Consider the following 18703-nt stretch of genomic DNA (forward strand, 5'->3'; position numbering starts at 1 on the left):
CGATCAGAAACCCCCTCAGTAATGACCTTCCTCGGTGGCAGTCAAATTTCTTTCTTCCGATACGGTGGAGCCATATCGCTCGCCGTTTGAGGTTTCGTTTGCTACGAGGAACCGCAAAAAGCTTGCCCCGCTTGGCAATGCTATTCGAACATCCAACAGCACAGCAAGTCGGCATCGTGCTGCAGCCGAGCGCGTCTTCAAAAATGTAAAAAGCCAACGCTCACGCACAGCGCACATGTGTCCCGGTGTTTCTACGCTCACTAATGGCGCCGTTTTCCCGCGATAACGAAAGCCGCGCGGGTTGTTCGTCACGTGTCAAGCCTTGTCCAATAGGAGAGCGGAAAACGGCGAAGAAGTCAGGAGATGGGTAGAGGGCGGGGAGGAAATTCTCCTTGCTTATTGGAACAATGGTTTGCGCTACGTTTGGAACATACAGGGACCTTACCGTTGCCGAAAGTCAGTCGTGAAACCCGGCATAAAACACTTTCGTGTTAAAACTACGAAGTCTTAGAGGCGTAGGAAACGGAAAGAGGCGGCACAGGCGGGCAGCACGGCCTTCGATGTGGGTCTTCTGTTCAAGGGGTTGTCTACCAGATGCCGATCAATTGTGAAAAATTATCCATATCCCAGGCTGGGGGGGGGGGGGGGGGCACGTGTTTTAACATCCGGCTTCGAGGGGATCTTAGCTGTTAAACAATTGCTCCATGCTCTAACGTGGCATTACACCGCAAGCAATGTGGATGGAGGCCCATCTTGGAAGGCACGATAGTTCTTTTTGGCCATAGCAGTCAATTAACTAGGGAGCTGACTAAGCTCTTTTAGATCCAGAAGCAAGGCGCCACGTGTATGGGCCAAATTTCCGGGTACCTTTTAGATAATGAAATGGCGTGCCTTAATGGTAAATAAAAGTGTCGTTGCAGCGTGGTTGATGCGTCATGTGTGAGATAGCTGGGATAATAGTGTGGGTTACATGTGTACTTCTCAATAAACGTTGGTTTGAAGTCAGCACATGTGACGTCTGCCTTTTCTTTGTGCTCGCCTTATTTGATCGCTGTTTTACAATCACCATAGAACTTAACAGACCCGCCCAACTTGTCGCTCTTCTTTGCGTGTTTCTGCATACATGCCTGCGCGCGTGTGCTGTTTTGCTAGCTCAGGATAGAACTCAATCCTTTTTTTTTGGCTCTGTGCGGCACGAAGGCCTGCCTCTTCAACTAAAGTGGACGCTGCTAGAGTTGTCCACAAATAAAACTTGACTTGAAGTCTTGCAATTTTTCGGCTACAATTCGCGATAGCACCGCAGAAGGTCCCGATCGCTGTTTTTCTTTTTGAGCTGTCGGACATGGCGCTAGGCGCTGACTATTTCGTAAGTCCTCATTGGTCTACTGTATCAACTGTAGCTTTGTCTACGGCATACTTGCCACAAGTTCAGATACGCATTTCGGACAGTGACACTGCTGACATCGTATTAACTCTCAATCGCACTGAACGCGAGCGCCAAACACGGAAGGAAGAGGACTACCAGGATGCGTCACGTAACCATCTTGAAGCGTGGTCATAAATATACACAAGAAAGGCTCATGGGAAATAAGCCCCACCACCTTATTCAAAAGCGGTAATTCCTAGCCGCTGAGCACGCGGAGTGTGCGCGAGCGAATAGACCGGAGTGCGCGCGACAAGGGTAGATTGTGCTGCCGAGTACCGAACAATATCTTTAAATGACCCGGCAACCGTGAAGGGCCTACTTCCCAAGAGTCATCGCGCAGATAGGCCCCGGATATAAAGTGGCGGGGCGGCGTCAGAGCAGGCTGGCATGCCTGGGCCAGCTGCTTGGCGTATAAAATATAAAATTTATATTTAATTTTTATTTGAAATACTGTGACCCAAATGTGGACCAGAGTGTGATAATGCAAAAGGCACAAAAGAGGTGTCATTATATTTCGCGTCCCCCAAGGCACCAAATTCTGCGCACGAAAGCTACACTGGCGAAGTTTAATCGAACTATGATTCACGAGAGCACTGCTGAAAATCCAGCTCACTTCGCGGTTCTCGAGTTGCACTGGACGCTGATAATTTGGAAAGTATGGTCGCCCCGCAGAAGCAACAGCAGTACCACTCATTCTAGAAATTGCCACAAGCGTAGACGCCGGAACGACTAGCAAACGAGCAGTGCCATGATGTCAGGCGTCAGGCAGACAGAAGGCCAGCCATAACCAGTTCTGCACAAACGAAAGAGCGCAGTAGAGTCCAAACGGGGCAGCGGTCGTGCAAAGGCTTAACGGAGACGGTAACTGAGCCGACTAAACCGGCCAAACTCAAGAAACATGGACGGCGTCGATATCGTTTGCTTTTCGCAACACCGCAGGCTACCGTGCACTAGCTTCCCGATTTTTCTTACATTGACCGCAAGGGTTTGAAAGAGAAAGCTGTCCCAGCATTAACTACTCGAATGTATCGAGATGTATCGCACTTCGCAGCGAGCCTTCCCCCACATCCCTTCCAAACCTGCCTTCAGCATTCCAAGTAGGCGCGAATAGTAGGCAGACACAAATGACGGAGATACATGGCGGGCGTCGATGCGTGGCGCCATTAGTCTACTTGGTGGCGCTAACTTGCGTCGCCGGTGTTGCAATAACACGGGCGTAGAAAAGGTGGCTCGCGGTGGGTGTACAGCAGGGTGGGTGCGAGGGGGATAGGGGGGGGGGGGGGTAGGGAGGGTTGTAGGTGCAGCGCGAAGCCGCACGCAAACGCGAACGGCTGCGTGTTCCCGTGCTTGATCGTTAATATTTGTATTGACACGTATAGGATGCGCACCTTGCTAAAGAACATTGCTATTATCGCCGCCTTCGCGGCTACTTTCGCAGTGTTCGTTTTAGCGCGCTAGCGTTAATGGCCCCGTGTCGCGGAAAATTCGGCGTCGACGCCAGCATCCGCGGCTTAGAAAATCATCCCGAACCACCCCGACAACGCAGTCAGTCCCTCCGCGAGGCGCAGAGGCGTTAGTGAACTAATTAAATTTCTCAAAGTAAAATCCGCCAGAAAAACCAACAGTGGCACGCCCGGGTAGGTTGCTTGCACAACCACCATCCAGATGGCGCTCACCTGCCTAATACGTTTTGGACACGCGCGCGCCCCGGGGTAACAGTAAACAATAAAGTCATAAAAAAGGTCCTAGCGCCTTCACATTTTTAAGAAGATGGCTTATATTGCCCCTTGAAAAATGTCTTCGCAGCAATGCATTTGTGTTTAAAAGTGCAGGCGACTTCAAGGGAAAAAGTGTAATCTTGGTCTTTGTAAGCTCGCTTTTCCACCGTTGTGTACTGCGGTGAAGCCTACTCATAAAGAAAAATGCGATGCGAACGGGGCCCGATAAAGCTATCGCGTTCCACTCTTAAAGGCGAAGCTTAAGCGTCCTCCAATTTTTTAGGCACACAGAAAAACCAGAACTCCCTCAGACTCATTAACAAATACATTTTTAACGGCTAAGCTGTTTAGGCCACCCGTAATTTGCGCTTCATGGTTCGCATCAAGAAACTGAAGAAAAACTTTCTTGCCGAGGCGAGATTCGAACCCGCGTACCCCCGGTCCCAAGGCGAGCGCCGTAACCGCTATGCTTTACAGCCACGCTTGCGGAGCGTGCATTTATGCGAACCATATGATTGTGTTCGAGCGTCGTCGTCTTCGTCCGCAGCTAGCGCGTTCGCACGCTCGTGCTCTGCGAGGTGAAGAGGTTTTGCGCGCTATGAGAGTGAGAGAGAGAGGGAGACGCATTCACGGAGCGGGTCTGCTGGAACGCGTTGTCGGCATTGTAACGCGGTGTCGGTGTTGCAAGCTTCGCTATGCAACGCGCAGTGACGGCCGTAAGTCCGAGACGCGCGAAAAGTAATTACACCATCATGAGTAATTAGATGAAAAGTTCGCGCGCACTTCCGGAAAATGCTGGGCTACGATCACCCAGCTTCCCTGTTTCAAGTGTTGCGCGGCCGAGTGCAAGGTTTTTGCTGTCGAGCTCACTGGAACTCAGTCCAGTCTCAGCAAAATTCTGCTAAACCACGTTCATTCAGACTAGACTGATCAACATTCTACTACGGCGGCCCCAATCGGTCTCACGCTCAACAAAACTGTGCTTAACCGGGCTCCCTCGGACTCAGACTGACCAAAAAAATTGGCTGTGGTTTAGCTCTGGTTAACCAGAGCTAAACCACAGCCAATACGAGTAGCCTAGTCGAGTAGCGATAGCTACAGACCCCCTGCTGCGCTTAAGCTTTGCTTGTAGTTAGACATGTTGTTAGTAAACTTAGTGGTTTCCCACTCGACTAAGAAAGGAGAGACTGTTTTGGGCAACCAACGTGTAAAACTATTTTTCACCCCAATGAATACGCTTCCATGATCCGTAAGCGGTGTCCGCGCGGCGACCGCGACGGGGCGAGTTGCCGGAGACTCGAGGCCCGTGGTGTGACGTCACACATAGGGCGAGGCGAGTGCGCTAGGTAACGGCAGATGCGCGCCTGTAGGAGCGGTGGCCGCGCGGCGACCGCGACGAGCCGAGTCGCCAGAAAATCGAGGCCATGGTGTGACGTCACACAGAGGGCGCGGCGAGCGCCCAACGGCTAAAGCCCCTATATTTATAAAAGTAGCGCCATTCTTAGATCTTGCCGCCACCGCGCTCACCCCGGCGCTTCCTCCTCGCCCTCTCTTAGCCGCCTCCTGTCGCCCCAGCCTCCTCCGCTTCCCCATTGGCCAATACGTGTCACGTGGAAGTTCGCGTCGCGCTTTTGTATATTTTTTTCTTTCCAGCCCGCTCCGACTGCCATTCTCGGGCCTGTGCGACGAAAGTGCTGTACGCACAAACGGATCAAACGTGTTATGGACAAGAACTTCGTTGTGATGGCATGCTGCTGCGCCTTAAGTTGCCGCAACCGACAAGGCGAGGGCAAAAGGCTTTTTTTGTTTACCATCCAGCGTGCGAAACGCTTGCTGACACTTGATATTGCGCCGTCTCGCATCGTCGCGTTGCTACTTCCAAAACGGCATTATTAAGACCAGTTACTGACTGACGAAGCAAAATCGCGCCTCAAAACGTCTCCGCAGGGCGCGATCGAAGTTTTCCTCGGATTTCCTCTGGTAGCGCGTTAGCTGTCGTCTGCCACGGCAGGCCCGACGCAGGCGGCGCCACTGTCGATATCGCGCCTCGATCGCGCTGGTCGCGCCGAGCGCGATAGTGGAACGGAGGAGGAGGGAAGTGGATGGCGCTACTTTTATAAATATAGGGGCTTTACCAACGGCAGGAGCGGTGGCCGCGCGGCGACCGTGACGAGCCGAGTTGCTGGAGAATCGAGGGCCGTGGTGTGACGTCACAGTGCGGCCACGGTTCAAATTGCGGTGACGGCGAAGAGGCGAAAACCTGGCGTAATGTAGCTATCGCTAAAAAAGAAAATCGTCGGCCCTTCTGAGTTTGCACCTTTCTTATTGCCAATTCAACATCTTCATAAAACTGTTCTATTCATCATCGTGACTGCAGGTTGGGGCGCAGGCTTGTACTACCTTCATTCTATACCTCCTATTCAGCTTTATTATGAAGACCGCTGCCCTCTCATTAATGCTGTAGAATTCATCAATGTTGCCCGCTATGTCCTTATGCATTAGAAATCCTACTCAGAATTCTCTCTGATCTGAAAGACCTCTGTAGCAGAGGACGTGGCCGCCTGAAACTATATCAGCACTGAAACTATATTGATCATCTTATCACAGCGCGTAAAACGAGAGACCAACATAGAAGAGGCATACACAGCGCCAGGCCCGTAGCCAGGAATGTTTTTCAAAGGGGGGGGGGGGGGGGGGGACTTGCTGAAGGAAAGTATTGACTATTTGAGGAAAGCACCTATTTTTCAGTAATTATTTTCGGTAAAATTCGCAGTATGTAAATTAAGTGACTTTTGAAATACTATGTTAATAATAGTGTTATAATTTTAGTTTTGATATGAATCTGCCCAATAGTACGATATTTTTATACGAACGATTCGTCTCAATAGATTGCATTACTCAGAGCCAAAAGTAAAAACACGTTCGACCGACGTACTTAGCGCAGTAGGACATGGGCACGGAAAGATCTGCTCAGCCTTGCACATGGTGAGCAGGTGTTGACAAGTTTCTTTGCGCAGCGGGGTGGCGGGAGCCCTGCTGAAAAACAACCCCCCCCCCCCTCATCAAAATTGATGAGGGGGGGGCCCTAGCCCCCCCTACACCCTGGATACGGGCCTGCACCGAGCTTATATACATATGAATAATACAACATTGCACAAAGCACATTGAAAATACGCGTATTGAGCGCTGAGTAGGTTTCTTCTGGCTTCATTCCTGACTTTACGCGCCGTGATTAGATTATTACATAAGCAACTCGCCCAAATTTTCGCTCTATTGAAGCAATCGAATCGGTGAGTGTTGTGTCTTACACACCGATGTCGCCGATTGCAAACACACACGACAGCGCCGCGATCCAGGCGCGAGAACGTTTAGTGACATCGTTTCTCGTGCTTTATGTGTCGGGATTTCTTAACAGCAAAAGAAAGCAGGTACATTACTTCATGTAAAGAATTAAATCGTAAGTTTCCTAAAACTGTTACTTGAGGAGGTTTAACGCGGCATAGCAACGTGAAAGCTTTAAAAGTACTCACACTGTCTTTATGCTCTCCTCTCTCTGTGGTTGTTTTTTTTTCATTCGTTATTCAATAAATTCATTATTGTTTGACATGCAACAACTAGCCCAAAGCAAGAAGGTCTAATAGAAGCTTTTGTGGAGGACTGCACCTTAATTTTGAGCTCCTGTGGTTCTCTTATGGACAATCATAACGCAATAAATGAGCGTTTCATTTTCTTTGTTTCTTTTTGCTAGTTTTTTTTTTCGCTCGAAAATTGCGGCCAGCGCGAATGAGACTCAAATGCGCGACCTCGCGCTGAGCACCTTAACGCCATAACCACTGAGCCGCCGTGGAGGGTGTTTTGAGCACCACAGATTGTAGGATACGACTCATGGTAGAATATGAATATTGTATAATGGAATTTATGTATAATCGAATTTTGTACAATCGATGATACAAAATTTCAATGTCTGAAGATGAGTGCGAGTATTACAGACGTGGGTCACATACATGTACTATGTACTACCGTGGTTTGATTATACTTTTGGGAAACTGTTCATGGATGAACCACACAGTAAGTGCACAACATTGTGACTCAGAATCAAGCTCACTAGATTTGTGGACCGCCTAAACAATGCAGTTTTCTGACTCGCACCTGCCAACTCTACCGAATTTTTCGTGAACTTCGCGAACGTGATCTGGTTTTGCGATAATATCACGAGTGCTTCAATTTCTACGGAAGATAAATTTCCTTCGCAAAAAAGATTCGCTCGTTGGACTCGGAACATTCCTTCAGCATCCTTGTCATCGTGAAAGGATGCAAGAGCGTTACTTGCTTCTAGTAAGTTTATACATATGTTCCTGAAGCAGGCAAAATTGGCAAAATGAATCTGACTGAAAAAAGTCAGTGTGATCTAAAACAATGTAATCCTTGTCAATATTTGCATTACAACGTTTATTGTTCCTTCGTTATGCGTCTGCAGGAAAATTATATTTAATAAATTGTTTTTTTATGACAGCATCACACAGGGGACGGCGACACGAAGAAAACGAAGCACACCGTACCTCAGCGCTTGTCATGCGTGCTACATTTTCTCTGTGTCGCCGCACCTTTTGCGCTGCCATCATAATAAATTTGAGCCCATTCGCACATATTTGCACCTTAATTTGAAGAAATAGTGAGTATCTATACTTGGAGAGTCATGTGCTCGGGGTAAGCTTTTAGGATTGTGTGCGATTGCCCCCGTCCCTTCGGTGCCGTGTCTGCAGAGCTTTGCAAATTCCAAAGCTTACAGGTTGGCATCTATGCTCCCACAAACGAGAGTTGGAGCCCTATTCTCGAATGTTCCTCCTCGCGAAACATCGCCCCGGCGCCAGAATGTAGACGGTACAGGCCCTAGAATAAACCAGTTAAGCCAGTCATTGTGTTTTGCTAATACTCAGCTACTCCCGAGACAATTTTTCTTAACCGGGCTGACCTTGCGTCTGCTCAAATGCGGTGGACTGGCGAAGTGTTTCCAAGCAACTCCTCGTCGTATGAACTGCTGAGACAAGCTTTGAAATGATTTCTTCAGCAGCCGCGAGGCACAACCTTGGTCGAGTTGACCTCATCGGGGACGCGCTTCGAGTGCGAACACATTTCTGCATGTGAGTGTTGTGCTAGCATTACTTTAGCATATCAGTTTATTTTATAATTTGCTCTTGATTATAGTTAAAGAACTAATGTTTCAAATACTAGGCACTGCTCTGCATTATATAATGTATTGAGTAATCGAACAAACAGTGGTTCACCTTGTCTGAAGCCTTGCTTTGCGTGCGTGTTCAGAGAAATAAACACTTGGATTTGCGCAGCCCTTGTGTGTGAGCGCTGACCCACCTTTCTAAACTGGGGCGTCATGTGCTCGCCAGCCATGAAGTTGACGGGGATGAGGTTCAGGCTGAGGTTGAGGTGCCTGGCCACCATGCGCACGGCGCGGCAGGGTGGGCTGGCGTCCATGTGGTAGAGCTCCATGGGCACTGGGTTGTTCGCGAAGCCTACGGGGGCCCCTAGTTTGTCTTGATTCAGCGGGTGTACTTTACTTTGGGCCTTCTGAAACGCGAAGGCACAGTAAAACGGAAGAAGGAAGGGGCGAGGTGACGCACTAAAATACGAGAAAGAACAGAGAATCTGGTCATTGTAAGTGTCGATCAAGACGTCAGCTGCACACCGTAGACAATAGCAGCATCACCGAATCGGAAATTGCTAGACCGAATGTTCGACGACCGAGCTTGATAGAAAGATTGTATGGACGCAAACTCTAACGAACATGGAAAGCGTACCGCAAAAAACGCGGTCGTAAACACGAAATACACGGCACCGTCGCTTTAAGAACGCAGAAAGTCAGAATTTGTGTTGCGTTTTACCTGTCTACGTTCTGGCTTTCTTCTTTTTTTTTTTCGCTGTTCGCTTGCCTTACAACGTGGGCCAACTAGCCAAACGTTGTATTTTTTTGCAGTTCATTTTTATAAAACATGCACAGCTAACTTAAGCTGGGACAGCTAACGCCATACTTATTGTACCAGGAGAAAAACAATACCTCTTGAATGGCGTGACCCATGTGTCGGGAAGCAGACTATGCTACAGAATACATTGAGGTGTGTGACCTTCAGCCGCATCGTAATCTCTGTTATGTGATCCAGAATAACAATGCTAAGTAGACTGGAGAAACACGCTCCAACTTATAAAGCCGATCCAAGACCCGCCGCCCCCACCCCCCTCTGCCAAGTGAAGATACTTTCGAACCTCTGCAGTGCCTGTCACGAGGTACAGAAACACTGAATCACGTTGGAATGACATCGTGCACGCTGCTAGGATGATGCAGACGCGAATTTCAGCTAAAGTGAGACTAGGCACCATGAAGAAATTAATCTGGACACTGGCGGGACATCTATTTGACATTTCTTGACCAGCATTCGCCTTGTAATCTGCCTTTTGTAAACAGCTTCTGCCCTATATCGCGCTGCCAGTGCAACTCCAAGCACGCATCTATACGGCTTGCGGAAGTTTTTTTCCACAGTGACTCGTCGTTAGTAACGTACGTGCCAAGATATTTTTTTCCTTGGTGCCGCAGTTGGACGGTAAAGACTGACGTGAACTCACGTGCGCTGTCGAGCTGGAACAGCAGCAGCACCACATCTGACGGCGCACTTGGGCTCGACTGTCCGAAAGGTTCCTGAGTATTTGTATACTGCTGTAGTTAGTACAATAAGTGCATAAATTATTTAGGCATGCTTCTATAGTTTATGTTGTTGAAATGTAGAAAGCATGTGCGAGACTTAGTAATTATTAATGAAGGCAGCTCGAAACAATGTCCCGAAAAGGATAAATAAATTTTACAAAGCACTCAAACTACTCTGCAAGACGTCTAATTGCGCACTGCCCCTGCACGCGGAGATTACATCGCGAAGTGCCGCTCTTGAATAGAGCTGTATTACAGGGAATCGCTATCAGCTTTCGAAACATCATTGGAGCTTGCTCCTTCCAGTAGAGGAGCGCATCACCTTCCTTTCTTTTCTTTCTTTTCTTGTTTTCTTTTTTTTTTCTTTAGGGGAAGCCAAGAACAGCTTAACACCGGAAGCTATACGAACATTAAAAGGGTGTCGGGAGGAGCATTTAGCGGAATTTTGTACTTACACGGGTTGAGCAGGGCGGAGTAGGCTATTTCCCGCGCTTAAACAATCGATTTAAACATTGGGTAGAACAACCCGTAAGCCTTTGCTATGCGCGCATCTTGTAAAACTATTAGCGGCAGAATATGCCAGATCTGTGAAATAAATTTAGGCAGTTATGGTATTTCCAAGGCAAACACAATTCCAGTGCCATCTTTCATCGCTTCTGTCGAAACGCCGCAAGCGTCAATGACAAATTGGAGAGTGCGATTTGTTGCTTCCTACTTGGCTTCGGTTGTAACCGCAGGCTGCTTTCGTTTGATTATCCTCCGATAGGACGGTGTTCTGAAGTTTATACTCGACAAGACCGTGTGTTTGGAACGCCAACCTGCTGAAGAGCGCGCTTTGACCAAAGCTGCCAATCGAGCTATACTGCGGAATTTGCTGCACGCTCTCCCAAATGTTAAATGGCTTCGGAGCAATGACACAGTTATCCGAAAAGTTACGTTATATCTTATCAGTGGCCCTTTCTTTGTGAGCTTCATATTGACATGCATTTAGTACCTTATATAGTGTCTTCTACTGTCCTACCGTAGGCAGGCAACGTTTCGCCATCTCGCAGGTTTGTGTAATGACGATTGCGCGAAATGCATACACCGGACTGATTTTCTGTGGGGTCGGGCATAAAGCACTATTGTGTTAAGAGGCATTTGAAATAGAGCCCCGCTTTACGTGCATACTTTCTTGACTCGCACATAAAAGATAACCTCGCACTGGACATTATTGAGCGAGAGAATGCAGAACTTATAGTATTAAATGCCAAAAAATGTTCTGAGGATGCGCAAAACTTACTCACGGTGTTGATTCACGCAGCAACGGAGTCTTCAGCGACTATGATGGTAAAAATGGGGCCCTCAGCTTTTGTGTCGCAAAACCAAAGATAGCGCAATGTACCGGGCACTCAATACTGCGCGACTTACACTGTGTGCCTGTGTCAACCGCTTTGGGTCACGAGAACCTTTTTGCCGAAGGAGCGCGCCCCTAACGTTTCTTGAGAGAGGCGCGTCCCCGCCCTATAATTCTGCAGAGCTCCCAACGTAGCCGATAACGGTCGCTTTTGATCGATATAGGCCACGTTCTTGTTGTAAACATCCTGAACAGCAACGCTGTCGATTTACACTGCAATCACGTCGCTAATTGTTTCTATCGGCCTTCTAGGCGCACTCGAATGTAACGATCTGCGCTGCCAGTTCGTTTTAGTTGACCTTTTCGGTGTACCTAATGTTCGGAGATATCACTAAAAGTGTGTGTGTGTGTGGGGGGGGGGGGGGGGGGGGGGGATAAATGTTCTTGTACAAATGGTCGGAAGGATAACGAACGCTCAGGCAACGTTGCTCGAAATGATTACCAAGACGCTGTAAAATAAGTACGGGCAGTTGCTAGCATTAACGCTTGCAGGATGGCTGTTCCAGTCTGTCGCTGCTCTGAAACAGCATGGTAACCAAAATTACAACGCTCGAGGACGTGATCGCGAAACTTAACGCTTACGGCCAGCCGAGAAGATTTGCGCGTTGCGGTTATGGCGCATGTTGCTTGGTAAAGGGCAGTACTGAAAACGAAATGTGGTAAATGCATCGGCTAGCTATGCGTCGACGATAATATAGTGACGGGATGCCTGAAATCACGCGAAAAGGCGGTCTCAATTCATATTCTCCTTTTACTGGTGTTAACCAATACCACAATTGTTGATATTCCCATTCCTTCTTTAGGCACAATCTTCTTGTACTCCCAAATTCTTTACTGGCCCCTTGCAACGTCGGAAAAATTGTATGCGCGGAAAAAATTTACCAAAAAATCGACACACGTATAGAGCGAGTGTAAACGTCATACATGTGTGTCCTTATGCGGTTGGATTTTCTTTTTCCACATAGACATCTCTGACAACAAACATGTACCGACTATCCCACCAGGGAATAACATCGATCGTTAATGACATCCTGTGGAATAACAGGCAATCAGGCATGTGACGTTATTTGGTTATTCAAGTATGACAACGTCTCGGTTTTAAATTAACTGCCGTGGTGTATTATCAAATAGATCCACTTCTGAAAATCTGCCTGCGAAGAATTGCGTGTCCCTTATCGTGTCGTGAAAAATACTAATGCAATGCCATTGTATTTCTTGCTTACTTATGTCTGAAAAATGTATAACGGCTACCACACAGACAAGTGCACTTATATCGCACTGTACTATCCCCATATTGACTTGTAATAACGGCGCGGTATAATGTGCCGCTATAGCAGTTGTTTCACGCAAATTAAAGAAAAGGGAACTTGGCGAGTTCGCTTTTCTGAATATAAGGTTAAGTTATTCCAGGAGAAACACATCTTTTTCGTGTATTTACCGCAGTTGTGTTGATAACTGACGTTATTTTTGCATGCTTCCTTGATGTGGGCCGACCAAAAATTTGCAGAAGCAGCTTGACGTTCCCATCGGCTCCAGCAGTGCGTGCCAGCAGCCGGCGAAAGCACACGATGAAAAACCAACAAATGATGAATAACTTTGGAAAGTAGTGTGATAATTAAGATGTCATAAAAAACCAAGAATAAAGGTAAGCATGCCGGCGCAGGCGAAATTTATGGTTGTACGGAAATAGGCCCTCAAATGGCGCGAAATATTCATGAACATTTGGGCTTGATGTCACAATCTCAGGTCACAGAGCACCCGTCATAATGCCAATGATTTCAAGAATTGGTGTTGTTGAGGCACGTCGTGTGTTTGCTGTAATGGCATTGTGAGATTTGCCTCATTTTCAAATTACCGCCACTCTCTACAGAGACATCAGGCAGAAGTGGGGCAGATATCGTATTCGAAATGCACGCACATACAAAGAAAATTCGCACTGTATTGCAACGACGCATTGCAAATAAACACATGGCACAAACCCGTGCGAGACAGCGTTGGCCACCAAGAAGAAAATATGATAAATGAAGTAACATGTGCACATATAACAGACAGCATAGTAGATAATTGACATGCCTGGGATGTGGCGGCAGTCTTGTGCTCCGACAGGCATGTGTCTATCAGGACACCAAAATGACAAAAAGCTTCCAGGGACAAGAAATAAGAAGGCTTTGACAGCGTTGACTCAATGTACTGAACGGTTGTGCATTCGACTGGTGTTTGGGGATCGTGCATTCGATTGAATAGCGGTAAGAGGAAAGAAAAAGTGTTGATTTTTTTTCTGCAATAGTATTCTTTCAGCTTTTCATGCGGCTGGATCAGTCAGAACGCCGAATAAGCATTCTAAGTACTTGCTTTTTTGTATGCCATGTTGATCTTCACAGAGCAGGTACATGTATTTTAACCTTTCATGTTTCCGTCGTACTTGAAAACGGTCAAGGTGACCATTTTTTACAAGTCTACAAAGAAGGGTATCTACGGTAAGAATTACACGACACTTCACTGTCTCTCTTTGGAAGTTCAACCATGCTTATAGTTCGTTTATTATAGGCATCTCAAACAACTCACGCGTACCTAAAAAATGGTCGAACAATTTCTTTGTACGCTAGTAGTTCTATATCACGCGTCGAGTTGCACAAACCCTTTCGCAGGTATCCGAACTTGTGCATTGGTTTTTATTTTCAATTCCAATCTTAATGAAGCACAAGATAGACAATTCGCTCATATGCACAAGAAAGGGACTTCGGAAAATCACTGTGCCAGCTAATAAACCGAAATTGAAATCCCCGTCGAGCGCTACATCAGGAAATGTTCCTTACAATTGCATAAAAATTTGTGAAGCTTAAAATTTATTTGTGTTCGGAGGGGGGAGGTGATAAGCATTCTCGAAGAATAATTTTCGCTCATTTGTATGAACATTAATGATTACCCTGTCTACTGACCCGTATTTAGCTAACCCGATCACGCATTAGGCTTTCCTAAGCACAATCGCCAGCCCGCCCCTTCGAGAATTTCGATCTTTTCGGTAGATCTTGTAAACCGACAGCATAAATCTTCTGTCGCGTAATGTGCCTAAGTCTCTGTGTTTATCTTTAATTTATGGCTTATACGATAGTATTAGGCTTTCTGGCACCTCGCGTTTGTTTACAATGCGGCGCGCATTTAGGTTTACGCAAATGCGAAGGTTGCGTATTTTGCGAATAATTAATTTCTTAAACTTTTGCTTATCGTTCGCCTGACTTGCTGGTACAATCTGATTCTTGACAGGATTTCACATATTTTGTAAATTTTAACAACATCGTGCTATATTTGAACATTTCTGCCTCACTTGCATCAGTCAGAGGCGTTGTTCCAAATATGCCTTCTGGTGTTTCTGTTACTCGCAGAGGGATCTTCTATGGCAGAAACACGTTTATATTTTACATTTGTACAATTTTGTTGTATATCTGACTTTTATCGGTGGTTTAAAAGTCTTATAGTTACCGGTAGCAATTTTCCATGTTGCTCTCGTCCAATTCTGTGCATTATTTCGACCGAAAAATCTTTCACTCCCAATGTATCCTTGCACGGGTCATTAACAATGCTCTTGATTAGGTCGTCTGCAGTTCCGTTCTCCGGAATACTAAATACGATAAGGTTAATGCGTCTACTACGGTCTTCGAAGTTCTTCAGCTTCTTTTCGAAAGCTTGTAGGCTTTTCTCGAATACAAAATTTGCGAGTTGCATCCTCTGACAACCAAACTACATGCATGTACAAACTTAAGTCTTGATTCGATGTCGCCGTGTTTGAATACTATTCTGACCTTCAAGTTACTGCTACAGTAGTTATGCGGTGCAGCGCCACTATTGGGCTTCGTATCACTGCATAGCATAAGGAGAGAGAACAAGATGTTGCAGTTTCGCCGAAAACTCGATAGCAGCGTATTAGACAACTAAAAGAAGTAACGTTCGTAGATTTATCGGCCGTATGGATTACACCAAGCATTCACTTGCTAATTAAATTACAAATGATGGTGTCGCGCATGCACAGGCAAGAATGATCACATCTCGCTCGACCATTGCGAGCACTCGCTGTCGCAACGCTGGCGTGACGAGAAATTCAGCAGCATGTAATAAAGCTGATTATCTAAGTAAACGAATGATATCTTTTTGCCCCTGTGAATTATTTGTGCAAGGCTATGGATCACTAAAATGCGTCGCGCCAACCAGCAAGCAAGCCTCTGAAGATGACATTCCCGATATTTTACTGCCGTTTTGATGTATAAAGCGCGGTGCAGTGGTGTCTTATGCTTTGAACGAGTAAAAACAATAATTTCCTAGTCGGTACATCAAAAATTTCATTTTTCATCTCGAAGTTGTTCTTTAATTCTGGTTTAGATGTCACCAAAACGCACAAACGTCCACTCCACTGCTTGTGTTTTTTTCGCTACTGCAGAATCTACACAGTGCCTCTCTGCATACCTAATGTCAGGCGAACACTAAGTGCTTTGCAGACCGGACGTGAGAGGGGACGCTATCATCCTCATTTTCCAGATACGACAAAACGCACCCGGTTCCCAGGCACAGCAGTTTACCTTAAAATTCAGGTGGTCGCGTCATGGCTATGCACTGCGGCAACGAAAACGGCTTTCTTTTACGTGCAGGTAAACTGTTGTGTTGCACCAAACCATTACCATAACTATTACTGTAATGAGATGCAAGGGAACCTGTACCGGCACTCGTTTAAGGGGAATCTGCTGTCTCGTCTGTCTCCCGCTATACCCCCCCCTACCCCACCCCCGGAAGCGTGATAAGTCAGACCGAAACTATCTTCACGTTGACACTTGTGATTGGCTGACCCGAACCGTTGCTTTCGCTCCAGTAGAAGTGGTACAAGTTGGTAGTAGAAGTGGTTCAAATATAGGAGCTCCAGAGCTGAAGCTCAGCAAAACGTTTAGGTGCTGGGTTCGGTATTCAAATGTAGCTGTTAGTGCTACAATGTACACGAAGGTGTCCCAACTTTTCAGCGCATGCAATACAGAGGGAAAGAAAGGAGACCACCCGACACGAGCGCTGACTATCATCTGAAAGTTTATTCGGAGAAATCAGTAAGGCATAAAACATAAAAATGAACCGGACGACACGTGGCAGCCATCCTTTATTATCACTGCCTGAGAAACATGTATCCTTGCTTGATGACAAAAAAAAATAGGAATCAGTCCACGCTTATTTTTACCTCACATACTGATCATTGTGCTTTTTATGCATTTGTAACGAGGCTTATGCCCTCGCTCTGGAAGCCCTTTTGTGCAATACAAGGGCGCGCATCCAGTGCTAAGAGTTTTGCCCACACGGCCTTTGCGTCGCGCGATAGGAACGAGTTTTAAAATAGGGTTTAGTGCTTGCTCTTTGCGTCGTGGGCATGCAGCGCTACGTCGATCGAAAAGGGAGGCTTCAGTAAATATAATCTGAAGCACAATACAATAATTGCTCTATCAAAAGGTGTTTAATAACTATTGCCATGTTAATCTCTGACTTCAATCTCGGCCGTCATTAGCCAAAGCAATCCAGAACGCGTATTTGTTGATGGCTCTATGTCTTGAGCAATGTGAGACGAGTCTAAACATGTTTTGCAGCTCTGAATTCGCCATGCCAAGAATGACGCGTTGCGACAGCAAACTCTGCGACCAGCTCCTCTACTTATACATGAGCTGGATCGATCTGGATGATATGTGCCTACAATAGCGCGAGTACATTGCCCGAAAGTACAAATCAGTCAACGGTTTGTTGAAGATCGAGGCACAGGAGGAAGGAACCTTCCCTAGAATGTTCAGGTTCGAAAAGGAGCATCTTGAAAGCTTGAAGGCGACGCTTCTGGTCCCGATCGCCGTAAAAAGCGCACAGTGCACCTTCATTCCCGCCGAGAAAGTTCTTTCGACCGCTTTATTGCAACTAGAGTGCCCAAATCATTGCTGGGATTTATAGTCACTACTACTCGACGTTGCCAAACATTGCGTCAAAAGTATTCAGCCACAGTGAAGAGAAGCATTCGACAAAGCAGCACGTTCGGCCATACTCAGTCAGGTCAGCCACCTAAACCTCGGAGAAAGGGCGTACAATTACATCCCAGACTTCCTAACGAATAGGAAGGCTACCCTCACGATGGGGCAACTCAAGTCAGAGGTGAGGCACATGGGCAGTTCGGGTACGCCTCAGGGCTCCGTGATATCGCCCATGCTCTTTAACCTCATTATGATAGGATTGCCGGAAAAGCTCGAAGACATCAAAGGAATCAATCATTCCTTGTACGCGGATGACATTACCATATGGATCTCGCAAGGCAGTGATGGAGAGATAGAACAGAAATTACAGGAAGCGGTATGTAAAGTAGAGGAGTACCTTACAGGCACGGGGCTTGAATGCTCCCCAGAGAAATGAGAACTTCTCCTTTACAGACCCACCCTCAAGGGCAGGCCGCCCAAGGGGTACATCAAAGAGAGAGAGTACGAAGAGATACACATTCGTACAAGGAATGGCGGGGCCATCCCCGTCGTTGAACAAATTAGGGTCCTGGGACTCAATATTGAGTCTAAAGGAAATAATGGCGAAACCCTTAGAAAGCTCGGGACCAAGGTCACTAACGCTATTAGGCTGATTAGGAGAATCACGAACAAGTATCAGGGAATGAAAGAGGCTAGCATTGTTAGGCTCATTCAATCTTTTGCGATAAGCCACATCATTTACGTAGCTGCGTACCTTAACTGGTACAAGGCAGAAAAGGACAAAATCAATACGCTCATAAGGAAAGTTTTTAAGCAGGCCCTAGGCTTGCCCGACAGCACCAGTACAGAGAGATTAATGCAGCTGGGCATGCATAACACCTTAGAAGAATTGATCGAAGCTCAGCAGATAGCTCAGCTGGAAAGACTCGCCAGCAGCCGGACTGGCAGAAGTATACTCGACAAATTACGATTAAATTACCATAACCAGCAAGGACCGAAGGTTACGTTGACCAGAGAGATCAGGAGCAGGATTAAAATCCCCAATTTACCCAAAAATATGCACCCGGAATTCAATCAGGGCAGGAGAACGAGCAGAGCTAAAACTCTACTCAAAGCTTATGGCAATGATGAGGAAGCGCTGTTCGTGGACGCCGCGGAATATTGAAATCACCCAGCATTTACAGCAGTAGCAATTAATACAAAGCAAGAAAGCGTACGCACGTGTTCAATCAAAACCACTGTCTCTGAGGTTGCGGAGGAGGTTGCCATCGCTCTGGCTATCGCTTCTCCCAAATATAGATACATTATTAGCGACTCTCAATCAGCTATACGAAATTATGCCAGAGGACGGATATCAGTTGAAGCTGCAAAAATTCTAAACAGTGAAACCAAACTTATATCATCTGAGGAATATTACGACAAGGAAATCATCGGGTTTCCAGCCCATACTAGACTGCGAATCCACCGCCAACC

General features: G+C 46.7%; 1 protein-coding gene across 1 annotated transcript in view; it reads right to left on the reverse strand.

The window, feature by feature from the left end:
- Positions 1-8841, reverse strand: part of LOC119444409 (glutathione S-transferase 1-like) — a 112047-nt gene extending 103206 nt beyond the window's left edge. The window contains exon 1 of the mRNA XM_037708813.2: positions 8515-8841. Coding sequence (XP_037564741.2) covers positions 8515-8649 — 135 coding nt within the window. The 5' untranslated portion in view covers positions 8650-8841. The remainder of the gene's footprint in view (positions 1-8514) is intronic.
- Positions 8842-18703: the final 9862 nt, after the last annotated feature.

Source organism: Dermacentor silvarum, chromosome 3 (genome assembly GCF_013339745.2).
Source record: "Dermacentor silvarum isolate Dsil-2018 chromosome 3, BIME_Dsil_1.4, whole genome shotgun sequence".
In the NCBI taxonomy this organism is placed as follows: domain Eukaryota; kingdom Metazoa; phylum Arthropoda; class Arachnida; order Ixodida; family Ixodidae; genus Dermacentor; species Dermacentor silvarum.